Source organism: Liolophura sinensis, chromosome 10, assembly GCF_032854445.1.
Source record: "Liolophura sinensis isolate JHLJ2023 chromosome 10, CUHK_Ljap_v2, whole genome shotgun sequence".
Classification (NCBI taxonomy): domain Eukaryota; kingdom Metazoa; phylum Mollusca; class Polyplacophora; order Chitonida; family Chitonidae; genus Liolophura; species Liolophura sinensis.
In genome coordinates this window covers 21300159-21317518 of record NC_088304.1, presented here as the reverse complement: position 1 = coordinate 21317518, position 17360 = coordinate 21300159, and the positions used below count along the sequence as shown (strand labels likewise).

The 17360-nt window shown below is 40.3% G+C and overlaps 2 protein-coding genes across 2 annotated transcripts; one reads left to right on the top strand and one right to left on the bottom strand.

The window, feature by feature from the left end:
• The first annotated feature begins 2139 nt into the window (after positions 1–2139).
• Positions 2140–7088, top strand: LOC135476246 (mitochondrial ubiquitin ligase activator of nfkb 1-like). Its single transcript, XM_064756197.1, has 3 exons — positions 2140–2311; positions 4050–4249; positions 5226–7088. The coding sequence occupies exons 1-3, from the start codon at positions 2198–2200 to the stop codon at positions 6025–6027; spliced, it is 1116 nt and encodes a 371-aa protein (XP_064612267.1). The 5' UTR covers positions 2140–2197; the 3' UTR covers positions 6028–7088.
• Positions 7089–12618: 5530 nt separating this feature from the next.
• On the bottom strand, positions 12619–17078 carry LOC135476813 (D-dopachrome decarboxylase-like). The gene is made up of 3 exons (XM_064756944.1): positions 16883–17078; positions 13931–14106; positions 12619–12981 (listed from the first exon to the last, which is right to left on the bottom strand). The coding sequence occupies exons 1-3, from the start codon at positions 16988–16990 to the stop codon at positions 12918–12920; spliced, it is 348 nt and encodes a 115-aa protein (XP_064613014.1). The 5' UTR covers positions 16991–17078; the 3' UTR covers positions 12619–12917.
• Between the last annotated feature and the right edge of the window lie 282 nt (positions 17079–17360).

Here is a 17360-nt window from a genome sequence, read left to right as displayed (position 1 = left end):
CTTAATATAGCGCCAACATGTTTTTCCAAACACCGTCCCACTTTCATGCTTACGGATTATGAAAATATTTTGACCATACAGCGTGTCAAGACATTCTTTGTGTCTTTTTTGTGTCAACATTAATTACAAATATTTTAAACGTTTAAACTAGACAACTAGAAACAAGAAACCATTAACTATAATTGCATACTAGATTTTTTTGTAGATCTAAAGACACAGTGGTGGTGTTTGTTGTTTCGTAATCGTTTTAATAAGTTTACCCTGCTTAACAATGTTTGGGCGGTCGTCAGTTTAAAAGAAAAGAAAATATCAGCATGAAGTATGAATGTTTGACAAAACTCCACGCAAAACTGTTGAAGAAAATGTAGGATTGTTTTTAACCGAGTAAAATGCATTTGAAATACTGGTTTATATGATGGCTCATAGGAGTAAATGACGTCAGGATCGGTTTTCTTTCCTCAGAGTAGTTTGCAAATAGGATCGGTCTAACAACGCATTTATAACTGCTGCTTTATGTAGTTTTAAATAAATATATTTACATGACAGAAACGTGCTGTGCACTGGCACCTATTGTGTCCAATGTATACGTTTACATGGAATGCAATTTTTCTCATGCGTTTTGCTTGGCGTAAAATAATCTTTAAAATAAACGTTTTTCATGAAGTTTAACACATAGTTCATTTTATTGTTTTCCTTTCTTTTTATGAGAGTTACTTAGCGTAGGCGGTTTTTGAAGTACAAATGTTCATGCCACATGTACTGAAATAATGGTCTTTTTTTTTAATAACAATTTTTCTGCAACGTCGGTTTTGTATTTTCTGCATCCATGCAATCATGGCTGCAATTGTCGAAAGGTTGTGAATTTTGATTGTTTCTCAAAGATTTTGCTTTTCCAGATCGCATGATATAGTGTCACGAAGTTATATATACCTGTTTTTCCAAACTGATAATGTGCCAAAATTACATAGGTTTATGTAGGTTTGCTTGTTTTAACTTTCAGTGCACAGAAGTAGCATATATTATTATATGCAATTGTCCCATGGAAGGGCAAATCATCTACAGTGTAATGTGACAAAAAAGTGGGCTCATTTGTCTCCAAACACAATCTTTTTCCTAGTTTAGTGACTGTGTTTCAATGCGATGACGTTGCAGTTCCATTCAGCCCAAAAAGCAGAATAATTAATATATTTGTACAATATATGCACTCATCGGTGTTGAGTTATTTATTTCATTATAGTTTATCGTCATTCCAAGATCATTTCAGGGATCAGGACGGGTTGCAAGATTCATCAGTGAAGGAAAGATAAGTAACCGTTGTAACCGACTTTGGTGCTTTACTGACAATTCACCTATATCAGACGCACGCCTTTTACATGAGCCAAAGGCGTGATCAAAAAGTGTATGTATACATATTAATGACATTGATTTCAATCGAAAGCAAGCCAGCACGGACAGGCCTGCAAATTTACCCCAAAAGCCCAGTAAAAACATGGATGTTTCTTTCCACCGATTCTCCTCCATACGAGTTAAATGCTTGTATTAGTCAATCTACACCAACCTTTCTCCGACATGCATACATTTAATGTTGAATGCTGGATAAATTGTTACAATGTTATTTGCTGACCTGTGGCTCTCCAGGCAAAAGCGTGAACAACTGAGCTAAACGCCTGTTTCATCTTTTTCAGGCAGACTTAAGTAGTCAGTAACACCTCAATTGGCATATCTAAGATTCGGGAAATCGTCTCTAAGGCCATATAGCTCCTTCAGAGTTTCCGTGGCCTTGGCGGCCCCTGGACCCTCGCCTTTTTAGTTGGGACTCTTGCCCCCACCTCCCCCCACTTTGAAATTGCTTCCTACGACCCCTGACACCCAATATAATATCAGCAGAATTCAAATCAATATAATTCGAAAACTTAGAGATTAAATGTTTAATATGCATACATATGGTAGTGTTATAACATACCATATTATTATACCCTATAATGAGTAATGTATCAGTGTGTAAGCCGAGTTCACAGTTTACGTTCACGTAAGCTATATAGCTCACACTGCAGACTTCATGAGTTTATCTTACAGAGTGATCCCCCCCCGACGGAACTCTTTAGCGCTTGGGGTAAATAAACACCCGTCCGAAGGATTTGTTTCGAAACTCTGACACGGAATTTGAGTTTAGTTTTATTTTAAAATTTTGTGTTTGATGACTATGGTTGCCAGTGGAGTAGAACTTCTCTGTCTCATCGGAGACGCTGCCTTGGTTGCCATATTCTATAAAGTGTACAAGAGATGTTACGAAGCGGTTGTACAGGTCAAAGTAAGCATCCCTGTCTTTTATGGTAGCACCCAAGGAGTCACGCGTCTGCTATTTTCACTTTCGTCAATTCGTCTTCGACGAAACCGCCAGGCAACATTACGCTTATACTATCTGAAGGGGGAAAACAAACGAATGAAAACGAAACTAGAATATCTGATTGTCTCTCTGTAAAATAGGTTTCTTTGGACTGGACCTTCACTTTTACGTACTAATATGATGCAACCTGTAGGCGTTCAGTGTAGTTTACGACATCAAACGATCCTGCTCATCGTTGACCATAGGCTTGCAGTGTAACATAATGGTACCTATTCTGTAAGACGGATCGGAAGCTACAGGCTACATGGGGCTACTGCATGCTATTGAGAGATACTAGCACAGTCAAACCGAGTGACCGAGTAATGTGTGGTGTTTTCTGTCTGTAAATGTCACCATGTACTGACTAGCCCCGAAAGAATCAAAATTTCTTATACTTACGTAGCATCGTTGGGAGGCTCGATGCTAACTGTGTTAATTTCGTACTCAGCAAGGGTCTAGACCAATGAGCCCAGTCGGTATTTTAGGAGTACCGCAAGTTCACGCAGGTTAGGACAAAACAGGATGGGGGCTCTCGCAAACTAATGCTGCCAAAAGATGTGATTTTTGTGGTAGATGGTAAAGGCGCCATTGGGTTGACATGTGGATATGTAAGGTGTCTGTTCAGGCTAGCAAGTACCGAAAAATCTCAACTTTTAGCTACGTTAGCCTGTGAGAACCCCAACTCTGTCTCATGCATATCTGCATGAACTCACAGGACTCCTGAAATGCCGACTGGGCTTATTGTCTTCGTTATTAAACTCTTGTTCAAGTAAAAGACACCAACCTAAAGGTCTGCTTTCTGCACCCACCACACCGCCACTGTATGCCTCTACTCACTTCAGAATAAATTTATTATAGTGCGGAAAGCATGTCTTTAGGTCATTGTCTTTTATTGCCACAAGACTTGTTCGCTAACAAAGACAATCGACCTAGACTGTAGTTGAGTACTTTGAGAGTCTAGACTCCCAATGACATTACGACAGTATAAGAAAAGGAGTTGGCCACAATGCAGACCAGCCTAGCTAGTACAAGTATAGACACCATCATGTACATTGCCAAAACACTATTGTGAAACTGAAAGTCACAAATTTGTATAAACATCCAGCAAAGAAAAAGACTGACATGCTATACATGAAATATTGTATGTTTCTCAGAAATTAAACTTTTTTTTTATTTACCCGTGCATTTTATTTCTGGTAAACAAATGTGTGGATTTATTGTGTATTCTACATCTACATGTATATGCTTGTTTGGTTGTTGATAAATGCTTGCAGCTAAGGTACAAGGTTTGCATACCTCAGTTGGACATCATTTGGCTCAGGTGAACACACTAAGCTCACTCGACAGGTGAAAACCCGGATGCTACATATGGGAAAATCTGTCACTTAATTGCCAAGGGCCAGTGATGCTCTTGGAATGCTCTGTGTTCCTCCAACTATAAACTGAATTATCGTTATAGAAGTGAAATTTAATATTTGTATGACGTTACAATTCACAATTCAAATAAAAAATACCATGGCCTTAGTTCCATGGAACATAAAAGTTTTTTTTAAATTTTTCTCTCTTTTTTTTCCTGTCAATTTACAGTCTTTATAAATCAACAAAATTTGTTTGTTCTGCTTATTAATATAAAGAATTAAGGACAGTGTCACGTCTGTTTTAGTCTGCTCCGACTGTCACCTGTGGTTCAGAGTTGGACGATCTCCTACAGAAGCATGATGGAAATGTAGCGTATGCTTGTGTGGAGGGAGTTGTGTCCCCTGTTGGTCGAGTCCTGCGGAGTCAGTACAAGGATGACATCACTGGTGTGGTGCAGACTTTGGTCCTGGAGGAACACAAGTCCAAAAGGACGCAAGGATTCTGGTGAGATAGTTAATACTCTTACTCTAGGTATCCACTAATGTTAATCTAGGTTTCTAATACTTTTACCCTAGGTATCTAATACTGTTAATGTAAGTATCTAATACTCTTACCCCTCGAACCTAATACTCTTACTCTGGGTATCTAATACTTTTACTGTAGGTATCCAATACTCTTACTCTTAGTGTCCAGGGTATTCAATAGCCTTCCCCTAGGTATCTAATACAGTTATTCTTAGCATGCCAGGTATCTAATGTTCTTACTCCAGGTATCTAACATTCTCACTTTAGGTGTCTAATACTCTTACTCTAGGTATCTAATACTCTTACTCTAGGTATCTTATATTTTTAACCTAGTAGGTATCTAATACTTTTACTCTAAATATCTAATACTCTTAATCTACATGTATAAAGGTATCTAATAATTTGCTGTAGGCATCTAATTCTCTTAACCTACATGTAGCCAGGCATGTAATACTTTTACTCTAGCTACCTAGATTAAGAGTATTATACTGCTAGTCTAGGTATCTAATGCTTGTAATCTAGGTATCTAGCAACCTGCAGACTGGTGTGGATTTCTCCTGCGCTCTGCCTGATTTCCTCCCGCCATATTGCTGGCGGCCATAGTAGAAGTCAAAATATTCTTGAGTGTAAAACACCAGTCAAATAAATAAATAAATAATAAATACTCTAGGTATCTTATACTTGTACTGCAGGTATTTAATACTCTTACTCTTGAGTATTCATCAATGTCATCGATTCAGTTTTTCATATCACATTCCTATGTTGATCATCAGCTTTTGTAACTGCATTATATTGCATTAATATACTGCATTAATGTTACTGTTTTGTTTTATGCAGCTTGGCTGGATATGTGTATTTAAATTAAAACAGACTATTTTGAATATTCTGGAGAAGTCCATTTGGATAATTGAAAGTGCCTTGTTGATATGATGACTTCCAGTCGTTTATTCCTGCAGGTCTGATGTGCGTAAGATTCTCAGGGACACAATTAACACCGTACCTTTCGTTTTGTCACTACCTAAGACAGCTATGACCAACATGTGTGAAACCGAGCACCAGGTACATGTTGTTGACCCAACATCAGCTGACCTTCTACTGGACAACCTCACAGAGACGCACGCCCATTTCGAGGCTGACTCTGGAAATATGTTTAGCCGGGGCGTTGATCGATTGTTCGGTGATGTAACAAAGGGAATCCAGGAAACAGAGCACATGCTGCCAGTTGGTGCAAGTCTTTTGGGGCTTGGAAAAGTCATGGTAGAATCCTCGAAGATCAAGTTGGCTCCCCCGACAGACGGTGCGCAGTATATCCTCACCACACTGAGCAAGACAGAGGTGATCAAAACCTTGGAGTCCAAGGCGTTTGTCTACAAAGTTCTTGTGGGTGTGTTCGGAGTTTTGGGCATAGCCATCTCTGTGATGTTGATTCGAAAGCTGATGTTACAATGGAAGCAGCAGCGAGACGCAGCGCGGGAACAGGAGGCGTTAGAAAAAGCACGCCTAGAACGCCTACGTCGTCGTGGTCGCAGAAATGATGACACAACCCATAACACAGGTGCTGCTGACAGCAGTGTGAGTTCAAACCCAGAGCTGGGCAACAACTGCGTCATCTGTTTGACAGAAGAGCGTGACATCATCCTGTTGAACTGTGGCCATATATGCGTGTGCTCTGACTGTGCCCAGGCTCTGCCCCTGCCGAGGAAGTGTCCCATCTGTCGGGGGCCCGTGGAGAGAATGTTACCTGTGTATAATTCCTAGTGAATGCGATCAGTACTTACAATTAGCTTGGAGCTCAATAGAAAATTGGGCTGGGGTGATGCAGTAAACCCTTCAGTTTAAAAAGACTCAAAGGGAAGTAATTTTATAGTTCTGTGCCTGTTGTACTTTCAAAGAGAGAGTTATCTCCCCCTGGAAATGTCATTCTGTGAACATGATACTCCACATACATGAGGTTGGGTGATTCATTGTATATAAAATGAAGGAAATGCAAACATGATTATAATGACATTATAGTTCAGTGTCCGTAATCCATTATTAATTTCGACTGAAGCAACATGTGACAGTTTGGTGTGAAGTGAATTGTCATTTTAATATTCCGCGAAGTCTTGAAGTTAGGGATTAATTTACCTGGAAACTTGCATGGTAAGTTAGTATTGACTCATTTGCTTGTAATCACCTGGTTTGAATCATTTATTTGCACATGTAAATGCACATGTCAGATAGTCATGGTAGAGTGGGTTAATCCAGAGGTTTAAGCATATCTCTTACGAGTATTGTGGTAATTGTGGTAAAATTGTACAGTTCTGCGGTAGAGTGACCCACCAGTTTTGATTTGTAAGTTAGTTTGTCATGGTTGATGGCATTCCAAAGTCTGCTCATCTACACATGTATAGGCTGTTTCATCTTACAGACATGGTTATAATCTGTTTTGTACTACAGTATTACCACAGATGTAATGATATGTGCGTTGTCTGTGATATGCCATTTTAAACTTCTATCTTATAAGGATATGCTGAATTTCATTATTTCTGGTAAATATTGACCATCTCTCCTCTTTCAGGCCATGGTGTGGACTAAAAAGTATGGAAAAATGAATATCTTATGGAAAGATGACATATCAACTCAGCTGAGCACCTCGGGTGTACACATCAGCTGAGCACCTCAATTGTGCACTGCAGATGGGCATATTAGCTGTACACCTTACATGTACATGTATCTGTACACCTTACATGTGCATGTATCTGTACACCTTACATGTGCATGTATCTGTACACCTTACATGTGCATGTATCTGTACACCTTACATGTGCATGTATCTGTACACCTTACATGTGCATGTATCTGTACACCTTACACGTGCATGTATCTGTACACCTTACACGTGCATGTATCTGTACACCTTACATGTGCATGTATCTGTACACCTTACACGTGCATGTATCTGTACACCTTACATGTGCATGTGTCTGTACACCTTACATGTGCATGTATCTGTACACCTTACACGTACATGTATCTGTACACCTTACATGTACATGTATCTATAAACCTTACATGTACATGTATCTGTACACCTTACATGTACATGTATCTGTACACCTTACATGTGCATGTATCTGTACACCTTACATGTGCATGTATCTGTACACCTTACATGTGCATGTATCTGTACACCTTACATGTGCATGTATCTGTACACCAGCCGTGAACCTTAGCTGTACACCTCAGCTGTGAACCTTAGCTGTCAGCTTAGCTGTAAACCTTATCTGTACACCACAGTTCTTATCCTCAGCTGTACATTACAGCCATGAACCTTAGATGTACACCAGCCATGAACCTTAGATGTACAAGACAGCCGTGAACCTCTGCTGTATGGTGTGTGATGGTTAAACATGTGCATGTATATTTCCATTCTTTCAGTTGGCCATGGTAAGGTCACAACAATTAATTAACCATTGAGCTCAAGGATAGTTCACCTTTATAACGAAGCCTTGTCGTGATAAACACGTGATACAAAGTACCTTAATTCATATAGCGCCATGAAGTATGTAGGTTATTTTTGTGTGCCATAACATTAAAAAAAAAGGCCGATTTTTGTGTTGAAGCTTTTATGTGAAAAGCTGTGTTGTGGTAATCAGTTTGAGAAGAAACTGGCCGTTTCAACTCACTCATTACTTTTGAATTCCAGTGTCAAACTAAGACATTGCATGTTATAGATTCAGATTCGTAGACACATGTATGTTCAATGAATATATGTACTTGTCAAAGGATTTGTGACGTACATGTAAATACAGGTTTTGAAAATTCCATAAAAATTATTGAGACCATTGTAACTGGTGTGTTGTTCAGCCCTAAAAACTGCTGTGAAAGAAAATGAACTAAAAAGTTGATGCACGCCTATATCTTTGAGCCTTGTGATTCATGTTAAACAGGATATGATGATAAGAGTTATCTCCCCTTGAACCCCACTTGTTCCTGTTTCTACAATAAATTGGTGTATTAAAAAGGCAGGCCTCAAAAATATAAACCTACTTGGGGCTTACCTACCTGGGATGATCACAGTAAGAAGTACAATTCTAGTGACCCTATCGGGTTATCTGTCAGTAAATCAGATGGGGAAAACGTTGTACATTTTCAGTTACCAGCATTTGTTTAACAACCATTTCACGAGAACTGGGATGTTTCCTAAATGTGTTAGCAGCATATGCTAAATTACGCGTGTCATTACCAGTACGGTAAATGGAATAAAGCTGGAATTTGTTTTAACATTTTTATGGGCCTATTGGTGAAAATCACCAGATGCCCATTATAGAGCATGAAAAAATTGCCAGAAGTAGTTTTCACCTGAGCACGACGTGTCAGTGCACTTAACCAAATAGACCGTGTGTTATGGTAAAATATTAGTTTCCTTTCGTGATGTTTTCTTCATTGTTTTGGGGGGAATTATATGTTGTGCATTGATTTATTTGATTGGTGTTTTACGCCATACTCAAGAATATTTCACTTGCACGACGGCGGCCAGCATTGTGCTGGGTGGAAACCAGGCACAGCCCGGGGGAAACCCACGACCATCCACAGGTTGCTGGCAGACCTTCCCACTTACAGCCGGAGAGGAAGCCAGCATGAGCTGGACTTGAACTCACAGCGACCGCATTGGTGAGCGGCTCCTGGGTCATTACGCTGTACAACAAGTTCTACTGCACTGCAATAAGTCTTCCTAATATCGCTCCCAGTGCATGGTTTTAATTGTACACCGATTGTACACCGAGTTATTTGTGCTATGTTAAAGTGTCATCGAGGATCCAGTTTCCAATGTGTACATGTATCGGTGTTTTCTGAGGAGAGAAGCTAATGCAATGAAATACAACAATCACGAGAACAGCAAGTGTCCAGAAACACTTTAGATTTATACTATAAACTGCCAATAAATACAACAGAAGTAATAATTTTTTTGTCTTCTAGTGTAGGATTTAGGTTTAGCATATGACAAGCGTATCATGTTTTGATTCCAAAATGGCAGTTTTTCGTGTATACAGAAATTTTTCGACATGTAAAAAATAATTACCAGTCGCATTAGGCAAGTTACCATAGAATAAAATAATACTGCAACCCCTGCTATCAGAATAGAATGAGAAGATAAAGTTGTCAGCAAGTCAGTTAGTGTAATAAACCGGGTAGGCCTACAGGTTGAGGTGTAATAAATAAATGTAGGCCTATGAGCGTCATGCAGATTCATTCCTAAAATAATTAATTTATTCTAGAATGTTTTGGCAAGTCATAATTCTGGGCAATCGATGTGTACATACATATGCTTGGAGTCCTCTATGTGACTACAAGAATCTCTGTACTGGTACATGTAGGTCTATGGTACCGGTACATGTAGGTCTATGTAGGCCTATACATGTATGCACATGTGTGCGCATGTGTGTCTTTCGATTTTCTCAATCCCCTTCACTCAACCAACTGTACACTGTGCAGGTGTATTGCTGTGGACCCAAAATAGTGAAGTGTTGAGTATTTTCAAAAAATGTGTACTGCGATAGGCTTAATCAGACTCTGTGTATTGGAAAAGTAGGGAATATTGTACTACCTCTGAAAATTATCTGCAGCATTGCTTGACCCCTTGAGTTACTGCCCAATAATTGACTTTCCTAATTGCGTGAAAGCCGATAATCTTATTATGCAAAGTTTTTCATGGTCTGTTGAAGAAGTTATGTGTTAAATTGTGGAATGAGCTGTAAATTACGTTTGCTATATGTGATGAACATTTGGGTATAATCATGAAAAGATCGAGAAAAAAAGGTTAACAGATTGTACATGTATTTTATGTGTCCTCTGCTGCATTTGTACTGTTGAGATACAAGTATACAATGTAAGGACCAAAACATGTATTGTATCACGACATCTTGCTTTGATGTGTTGCCTCGATCTGTTACCACATATGGCAGCTGTACAAATATTGAAGATTTTCACACTCACTCTACCGAAGAAATAGAAATGGTAACGATTTAGGTGCAAAAAAAAAAAAAAAAAAAATCGGGAAAATGTCTACAGTCATATGATGTTCTGGTGCAATGCATTCTCGTTAAAGTCAGGTCATAATGAAGTGGGACCGGGTCCTCCATTACAGACAGAATAACTGATAGGCCTTTGTGGGTGGAGAAGACCAATGAATTGTACTAGAAGACAATTGGTCATTAGTTACAAGAAAAATAAAAACAGAAGAAGAGCAACAGACCCATTTCACAGCCTTTGGGTTCTAGTTTCATAATTGAAAAATTAAACGGAATATTTTACATATTCGGTTAACACTTTGTGTGAGGTGGAATTAATTAATTTGAATAATATTAGTTACATTAGACAAAATCCAAGTCCTAAGAGAGGTTCAGGGACACATATCCTTATTGTGAAACGTGTTCTAATAGATAGATTCACTACCTTGCATGTCGGCATACACTACATTTTCACAAAAATGCGGTACGTTTGCGAGAAAACGGGAATATCACAAGCTGAGCTGGGGGTCTCCGTGTCCGGGGGTGGTTAGCACTCCTGCGCGGCGCAATAACCCAGGAGCCTCTCACCGATGCGGTTGCTTTGAGTTCGCCCAGCTCATGGTGGCTTCCTCCTCGGCCGGACGTGGAAAGGTCTTCCAGCAGCCCCACGATGATGCTGGCCGCCGTTGTATAAGTGAAATATTCTTGAGTACGGCGTAAACCACCGATTAAATAACTAAAAATAATAACACGATCAGCTTACTTTTTGTACAGTGATCTCACTCTTTCGTTTGTTTTTAAAGTGAATACCCCACTCTCACAGTTTGTATGTCCGTGATAGCACACCAAACAGTCGATTACACTCGTGTGACGCTTTTGTGATCTCTAAAACATTCGTTGAAGACCATTTGTCTTCCACCAATATGGTGTGCATATCCGTACTTTACCTTGGGCACCCTGTTTACCTCTATCTATAAAACTGACCGACGGCATATATTCTTGAGGTAGACGTTAAGCAAGTCAAATAAATAATTACTGTATGCAATGTGCTCGCTGTAGTGAAAGAAATACTAAAAAGAAGATTGTGTTGTTAGTCATATGTCATTCATACAGCCCCTGCGTCGCTGTCTTCCTTTTGCTTTACATCACTACCATGCACCAATAGACAAGCTTGAACTTTGGAGCCTGTAGGACGCACGTAGGCTTGTTTAGACTTAGCCTCACCACTTGTCTCCTCCAGCGGAACTACATGATCAGCATTCATCAATAAAATTGTGTTAGGTTTTGGTTAGAATCATGCTGGACATACCCTAGATAACGAGAATGCATGTGTTTAAAGTATTATTGGAGACAAAGGTTGAGACGAATAGTGTGTATTTTTTAAGAAATCACTTCCTGCCTCATCGCCGTGACCCACAAAATTTACTAGTGGTTGCAATGATGTAACCGTAGAGAACGTAAAGTAAACGGAGAAGGCGACACATGCGCTGTTAGGAGTATGGTTATGCGTTTTAACAGGACTCGTGTTTTACACGCCATTCAGTGAATATTTCACTTAAATGACGACTGTTAATTTTTCCGGTGAAGGAAATGATTTTTTACTGAAAACTTATCTGTCGAGTGGTGAAACCTTGTACTGTTGCAATGGTATTACGAGCCGGACCTGACTCTGTATTGATCAGAAGTATTCTGCTTTGGCTACAGGCCGGACCTACCTCCGCATTGATCAGAGGTATGCTTCTTTGGCTACAGGCTGAACCCGACTCAGTATTGATCAGAGGTATCCCGCTTAGGCTACAGGCCGGACCTACCTCCGCATTGATCAGAGGTATGCTTCTTTGGCTACAGGCCGAACCTGACAGTATTGATCAGAGGTATCCCGCTTAGACTACAGGCCGGACCTGACTCCGTATTGATCAGAGGTACCCCGCTTAGGCTACAGGCCGGACATGACTCAGTGTTGATCAGAGGTGTCCCGCTTAGGCTACAGACTGTACCTGACTCCGTACTGATCAGAGGTATCCCGCTTAGACTACAGGCAGGACTTGACTCTTGATTAGAAGTATCCCGCTTAGGCTGCAGGCCGGACCTGACCCCTTACTGATCAGAGGTATCCCTCTTAGACTACAGGCAGGACTTGACTCTTGATTAGACGTATCCCGCTTAGGCTGCAGGCCGGACCTGACCCCTTACTGATCAGAGGTATCCCGCTTAGACTACAGGCCGGACCTGACTCAGTATAGACCCTAAGTTTTCCGCGGTAATGAGTCGGACGACTCAGTATTGATTCTAGGTATCCCGCTTAGGCACTGGACATGACTCAATATCGATGCGATAATAAAAACAGAAGACGTAATAAAGTGGACTGCTTTAATGCCTATGTAATAACAAGCAATTCCACACTCAGACATTAAGTTACAAATACTGAATACTAAGAATATCGGAGCAATAATATCAATGACATATTTCCATTGCATAATAACTGAATTTTCGTAAATTTCAACATCCATCATTGAATAATATAAAGATCGAAGGCTACACATGTGTTATTTGGATTGCTGCTTCATGCCGTCTGTGCACAACAGCTCGAACAAAATGACCTAAATCGCACCTCTGCTGTGATCACTGGGTTTATGAGGCTTGGTGTTGTTGTTGTTATGGAAACTTGACGGACCCGCTGGTCATGTAGCCTTCAAGGGGAAAGTATAATATGGTTATTCTGCAAAGAGAACAAAAACAGTGCATTAAGCTTGCCAAGTAATCGGACACAGAGGATGTGTGTGTGTGTGTCATGAAGTATGAAATTAAGACAAAATTCAAATCGTGTACCATGCTAGATGTGTTATTACTCTGACTGGTTGGAGAGCGGAGAGGCTTTTCTTCATAAGACATGCGCGTTCCTCGTTACTTATACCCGTGACTCTACAGGGTTCGATTTTTCATTTACTTTGATATTTATTTATAAACACTCGATATATCCCGGACTTTTCTCAACAAAGGCGATATTTTACACCGAGAAATAATTGAACTATATGACTCGTGTGGAACGCCATGCACAAGAATGTACACCTATGAGGCGGTCAGGCTTATGGGTAATACGCTGAGCAAACCACCGACCTTTGCTTGGTGCTTGACAACCATCCTGACTTTATGCCGCGGCCGAAAAAGCCACGTCCAGATTCGAACACGTGACCTGTTCATGAGGGTGGGGACCTTGTACACGACGCCTGGATGTAATGGATAGAATGTCTAATATATCTTTGAGTTGCCTTTTCTTTCAAAATTTTAAGTTTCTTGGAAAATTTTCTAGCACATCACGTAATGTATCACTGGGAATAACTGTGACCAGTTGGACGCAAGCACCCGTAGATCGACTCAACTAGGTACAACTGTGACCAACTGGACGCAAGCACTCGTAGATGGACGCAACTGAGTTCATCTGGATGCTTGGGGTCGCAGAAAAGTAGGACTGATTGTTCGCAAGCACGTGCAGATCGACTAAAATCAGCACCCGATCGTATGCTAACAGTTGCTTCCCTTTGCTTCCAGTCGCCAGGTCGATCTACGCCCGGTTTTATGCACCTATACCAACGTCATCTATAAACAGAGAATAATTAGTTCACCGCGCATATGCTTTAAAATTAACAAATCATAAAAATCGGAATTACTTGTTGGCTTCAAGTTTGAGCTCCTTAGTGAGAAATGTTAAGAATTCCTTGGAGTAGCCGGCGTTCTTGTCTTCCCCGAACACACCTATTGCGTGCATCTTTATAACACACGTTGGCTCTGACCTATCGCCACCTTTACAAATCCGCTGACCAGTCTTCAGAATAATCGAAATTCTCTGAAAAATAGACAAAAACTGAGGAAACTTGCTGAAAGATAATTCAGACAAATGTTTTGTAGATACATATGTGTACAGTTACAAGAATATAGATAAGATAATGTAATGAGAATATTTTTTCTTCTTTACGGCTCGACTCTGTACTTCACTAATAGCCACTGTGGCTTATAGTACAGTACAACGTCCAGCCACAAAGAAGCGCTGAGTCTCGCTCTATAGGGCAATCTTAACGTCATGCTAGTCAAAATAATGCGACCAATGCGCCCTGTGACACATCAAGGCATCGATACATGCAAATTTTCCTGGTGATTATCTTGATCATTTTTTCATCAATTCACACACAAAAAAAACACACACACACACACCTTTGCTTCAGGGTGTTGCAGAACGAGAAGCCCATTCACAACTTTACAAAAAAGCAGACCAGCATGCTGTTTACAGGTAAATTAAGCTGTCGTTAAGGCTGTACCTGACCAACCAAATGTAGGATCGTGTGATGAAAATAACGCAGTTTGTGTGGCACGCAGGGTTCACTCTTTGCTATGAGAAAACAAAATAGCGATGTCAATGTACGTTTCGCCGTCCTAACGAATGCAGTATAAGGCCTATATTCGGAAGCACGGACGGCATGTTGCGTGACTGGCTGCAGAATGCACTATTATGCGCAGGGTGCGGGTTTGGCCAAGTGGTTAAATGTGCTTGTATTCATCCACTATGTCACACGATATTATCACTGACTTGCCCTGGGATATCAAGTAAAAACAAACAGTAGGCGTAAAATTTGAAGATTATCAATTCTGACTTACCGGCGTAAAATAATAAATCAATAAAAATAAATAATAAAAAAGTTTATTCCTGCCAACATCCCCTTTACATTCTTAAAGAGATTCCAAACATAACGGACGTTGGTTCGACTAGTTCGATTCATATGACATATCTTCGACATATGATTTCATTTCGGGTGTTTTAGGAAATAGGTGCATACTAAATATAAGGTGCAGTTCGACCTGTTTTTTTAGCGAAATTTCTAGGTTAGACCCCAGAAAGGAATGTACTGAGCAGTGCATGAGCTCTAAGGACTATGGGATTGACTGGCATCTTGGAGGGTGAGGCTGTGGACCAGTGAGTCATGGGTGGTTTGGAGTAAGGTAACTGCAAGTAGGTCCACAGTCATGCGCGAAGCCATATACACTCCCGTTTGTACAAGCCCCCTTTACCAACCCACTTGGCCAACAAGCACTGCGGTTTCCTCGATCCAGACTGATAAACTTCCACAGGGGAAGTCGGCACACACTTGGCACTGGGCTCTAAACCATATCCGCGTTTACTAATTCACCGCTCCGCTGTCATAACTTTGAGGACCGGCCTGTATCCTTTGATGGATCAAACCAATTACGAACACTACTATACATAATTAAAAGGTCATTATATTACAATACCATATTTAATACTTTAGATCACATTTAGGTCTAAGCCACAGATCTATACATGATCAAATCGTCTTAAAGCCCAATTGAAATTTGTTGGTGGGTGCTGGGTATAGAAACAGACAACCTCGCCCAGTCATCGATGTCTAGAACGATGTAAATTGAGAAAAGCTGATTGAACAATTGAACACTGACCCACATTAATCAGGTGCCAAAAGATGCGGAATTAGGTGAAATAGTCAAATATGAGGTATACCCCAATGAGGTAAACGTCAATGGAAGAATCATACCAGGCTATTCCAGTTAATCTTCTAAATAAGTGTCCCTGGCAAATAAACCTCTACTTGAATTTATTTATTTATTTGATCAGTGATTGTCCGGATTTGTGGTCACTTGAAGGGTGTAAAAATATTTAACTTGAACAAGCCAAAGTTGGATTCGAACCTGAGGCATGATTTGTCAGGAGGTCTTGTAAAAAGGGAGATTGTAGATACCCCTCTCTCATTCTTTGCCGGGAACTGGTGTGAATATAAGCGGTTTACGACGCTCAGGTGGACCTCGCTCGTAGGTTATAAGGTTTAGATGACATTAAGCTGTCGACAACGCTCAAGCACATGCACCGTCAAATAGACACGCACGTGTACACACACCCATAAACGTCGCACGTCGTTTACGCCTTTACCTCGACGCTGTACAATGTCACGGCACATACAAGTAGGATTATTACGAAAGTCAGAAATGTGGACCGTACTAAACCACTACATGCTACAGACAAAAAATATATACAATACTGTAAAATTTATAAACACGTTTGTTGCCAATTATAATGTTTTAATAGCAGACTGTGGGCTTCCTGTCACGGAAACAAAAATTGTACAAGAAGAAAGTAATCACAATGCATCTTGCCATCAGAAATCATAGTTTCAGTGTCAAGTAGAACTTTAAATTGTAATAATCAGCAAACAATCGCACATTTAGCTCACATTTATTTATCACCTAATGTTCCGGATGCTCCAAATTATGAATTCTTCTATCATCACTAATAAGTAACGCATTAGTTGTAAGACTATATAGGCCCCTATGTGCATTGAAAATTTATTTTACTTACCGGTACTGTGCCGAAAAACATGTACAAATTGTATAACAGAATGCGTTAATAAGTAGGCCTACAAAATTCTATCCCACATCCATGTGCATGTATACCCACTGATTACAAGCAAAGTGCAACCCACATATACTACGACGCTCGTACATTGGCGATGAACAGAAATCTAGATGGCCGTTGCTGGATATACGCCTATTATATAGGTCACCATAACCCGGTCACTGAACTTACAGCTTACACCTACCTCGATCGGTTTATTCAGAACGTCGGATATCACCTTTGTAAACTTTGTCTCGAAATCGGACGGTACTGCACCGTCCCGCAAACTTGTGTCGACGTAAATCACGGGCATTTTGGCGGAGACCTCTGCAGAGTATCGTCGAATACAGTGTCGATGTGAGATTGACCGACCGCTGAATTGAGGTAGACCATGTACTTTAGACAAAATGATTGACGAGCTACATTCCAAAGGGAGATAACTTCGACACACGCCACTGCACCAGTGTCATTGTATGACGATTAACCAATCAGATCGTCGGCTTCAGTGAATTCTATTTATTCCATGTGCATCAGCTGTGGGTCATTAGTTTATGTGGTATAGTTATTTCTGTTCCACTCATGTCAACACGTACAAGTAACACATACACAATAAAAAAAAAAGGCACCGTCTGATTAGACATCGTTATATAGGTTATGAGCAGTAGGCCTACTCATGTACATCT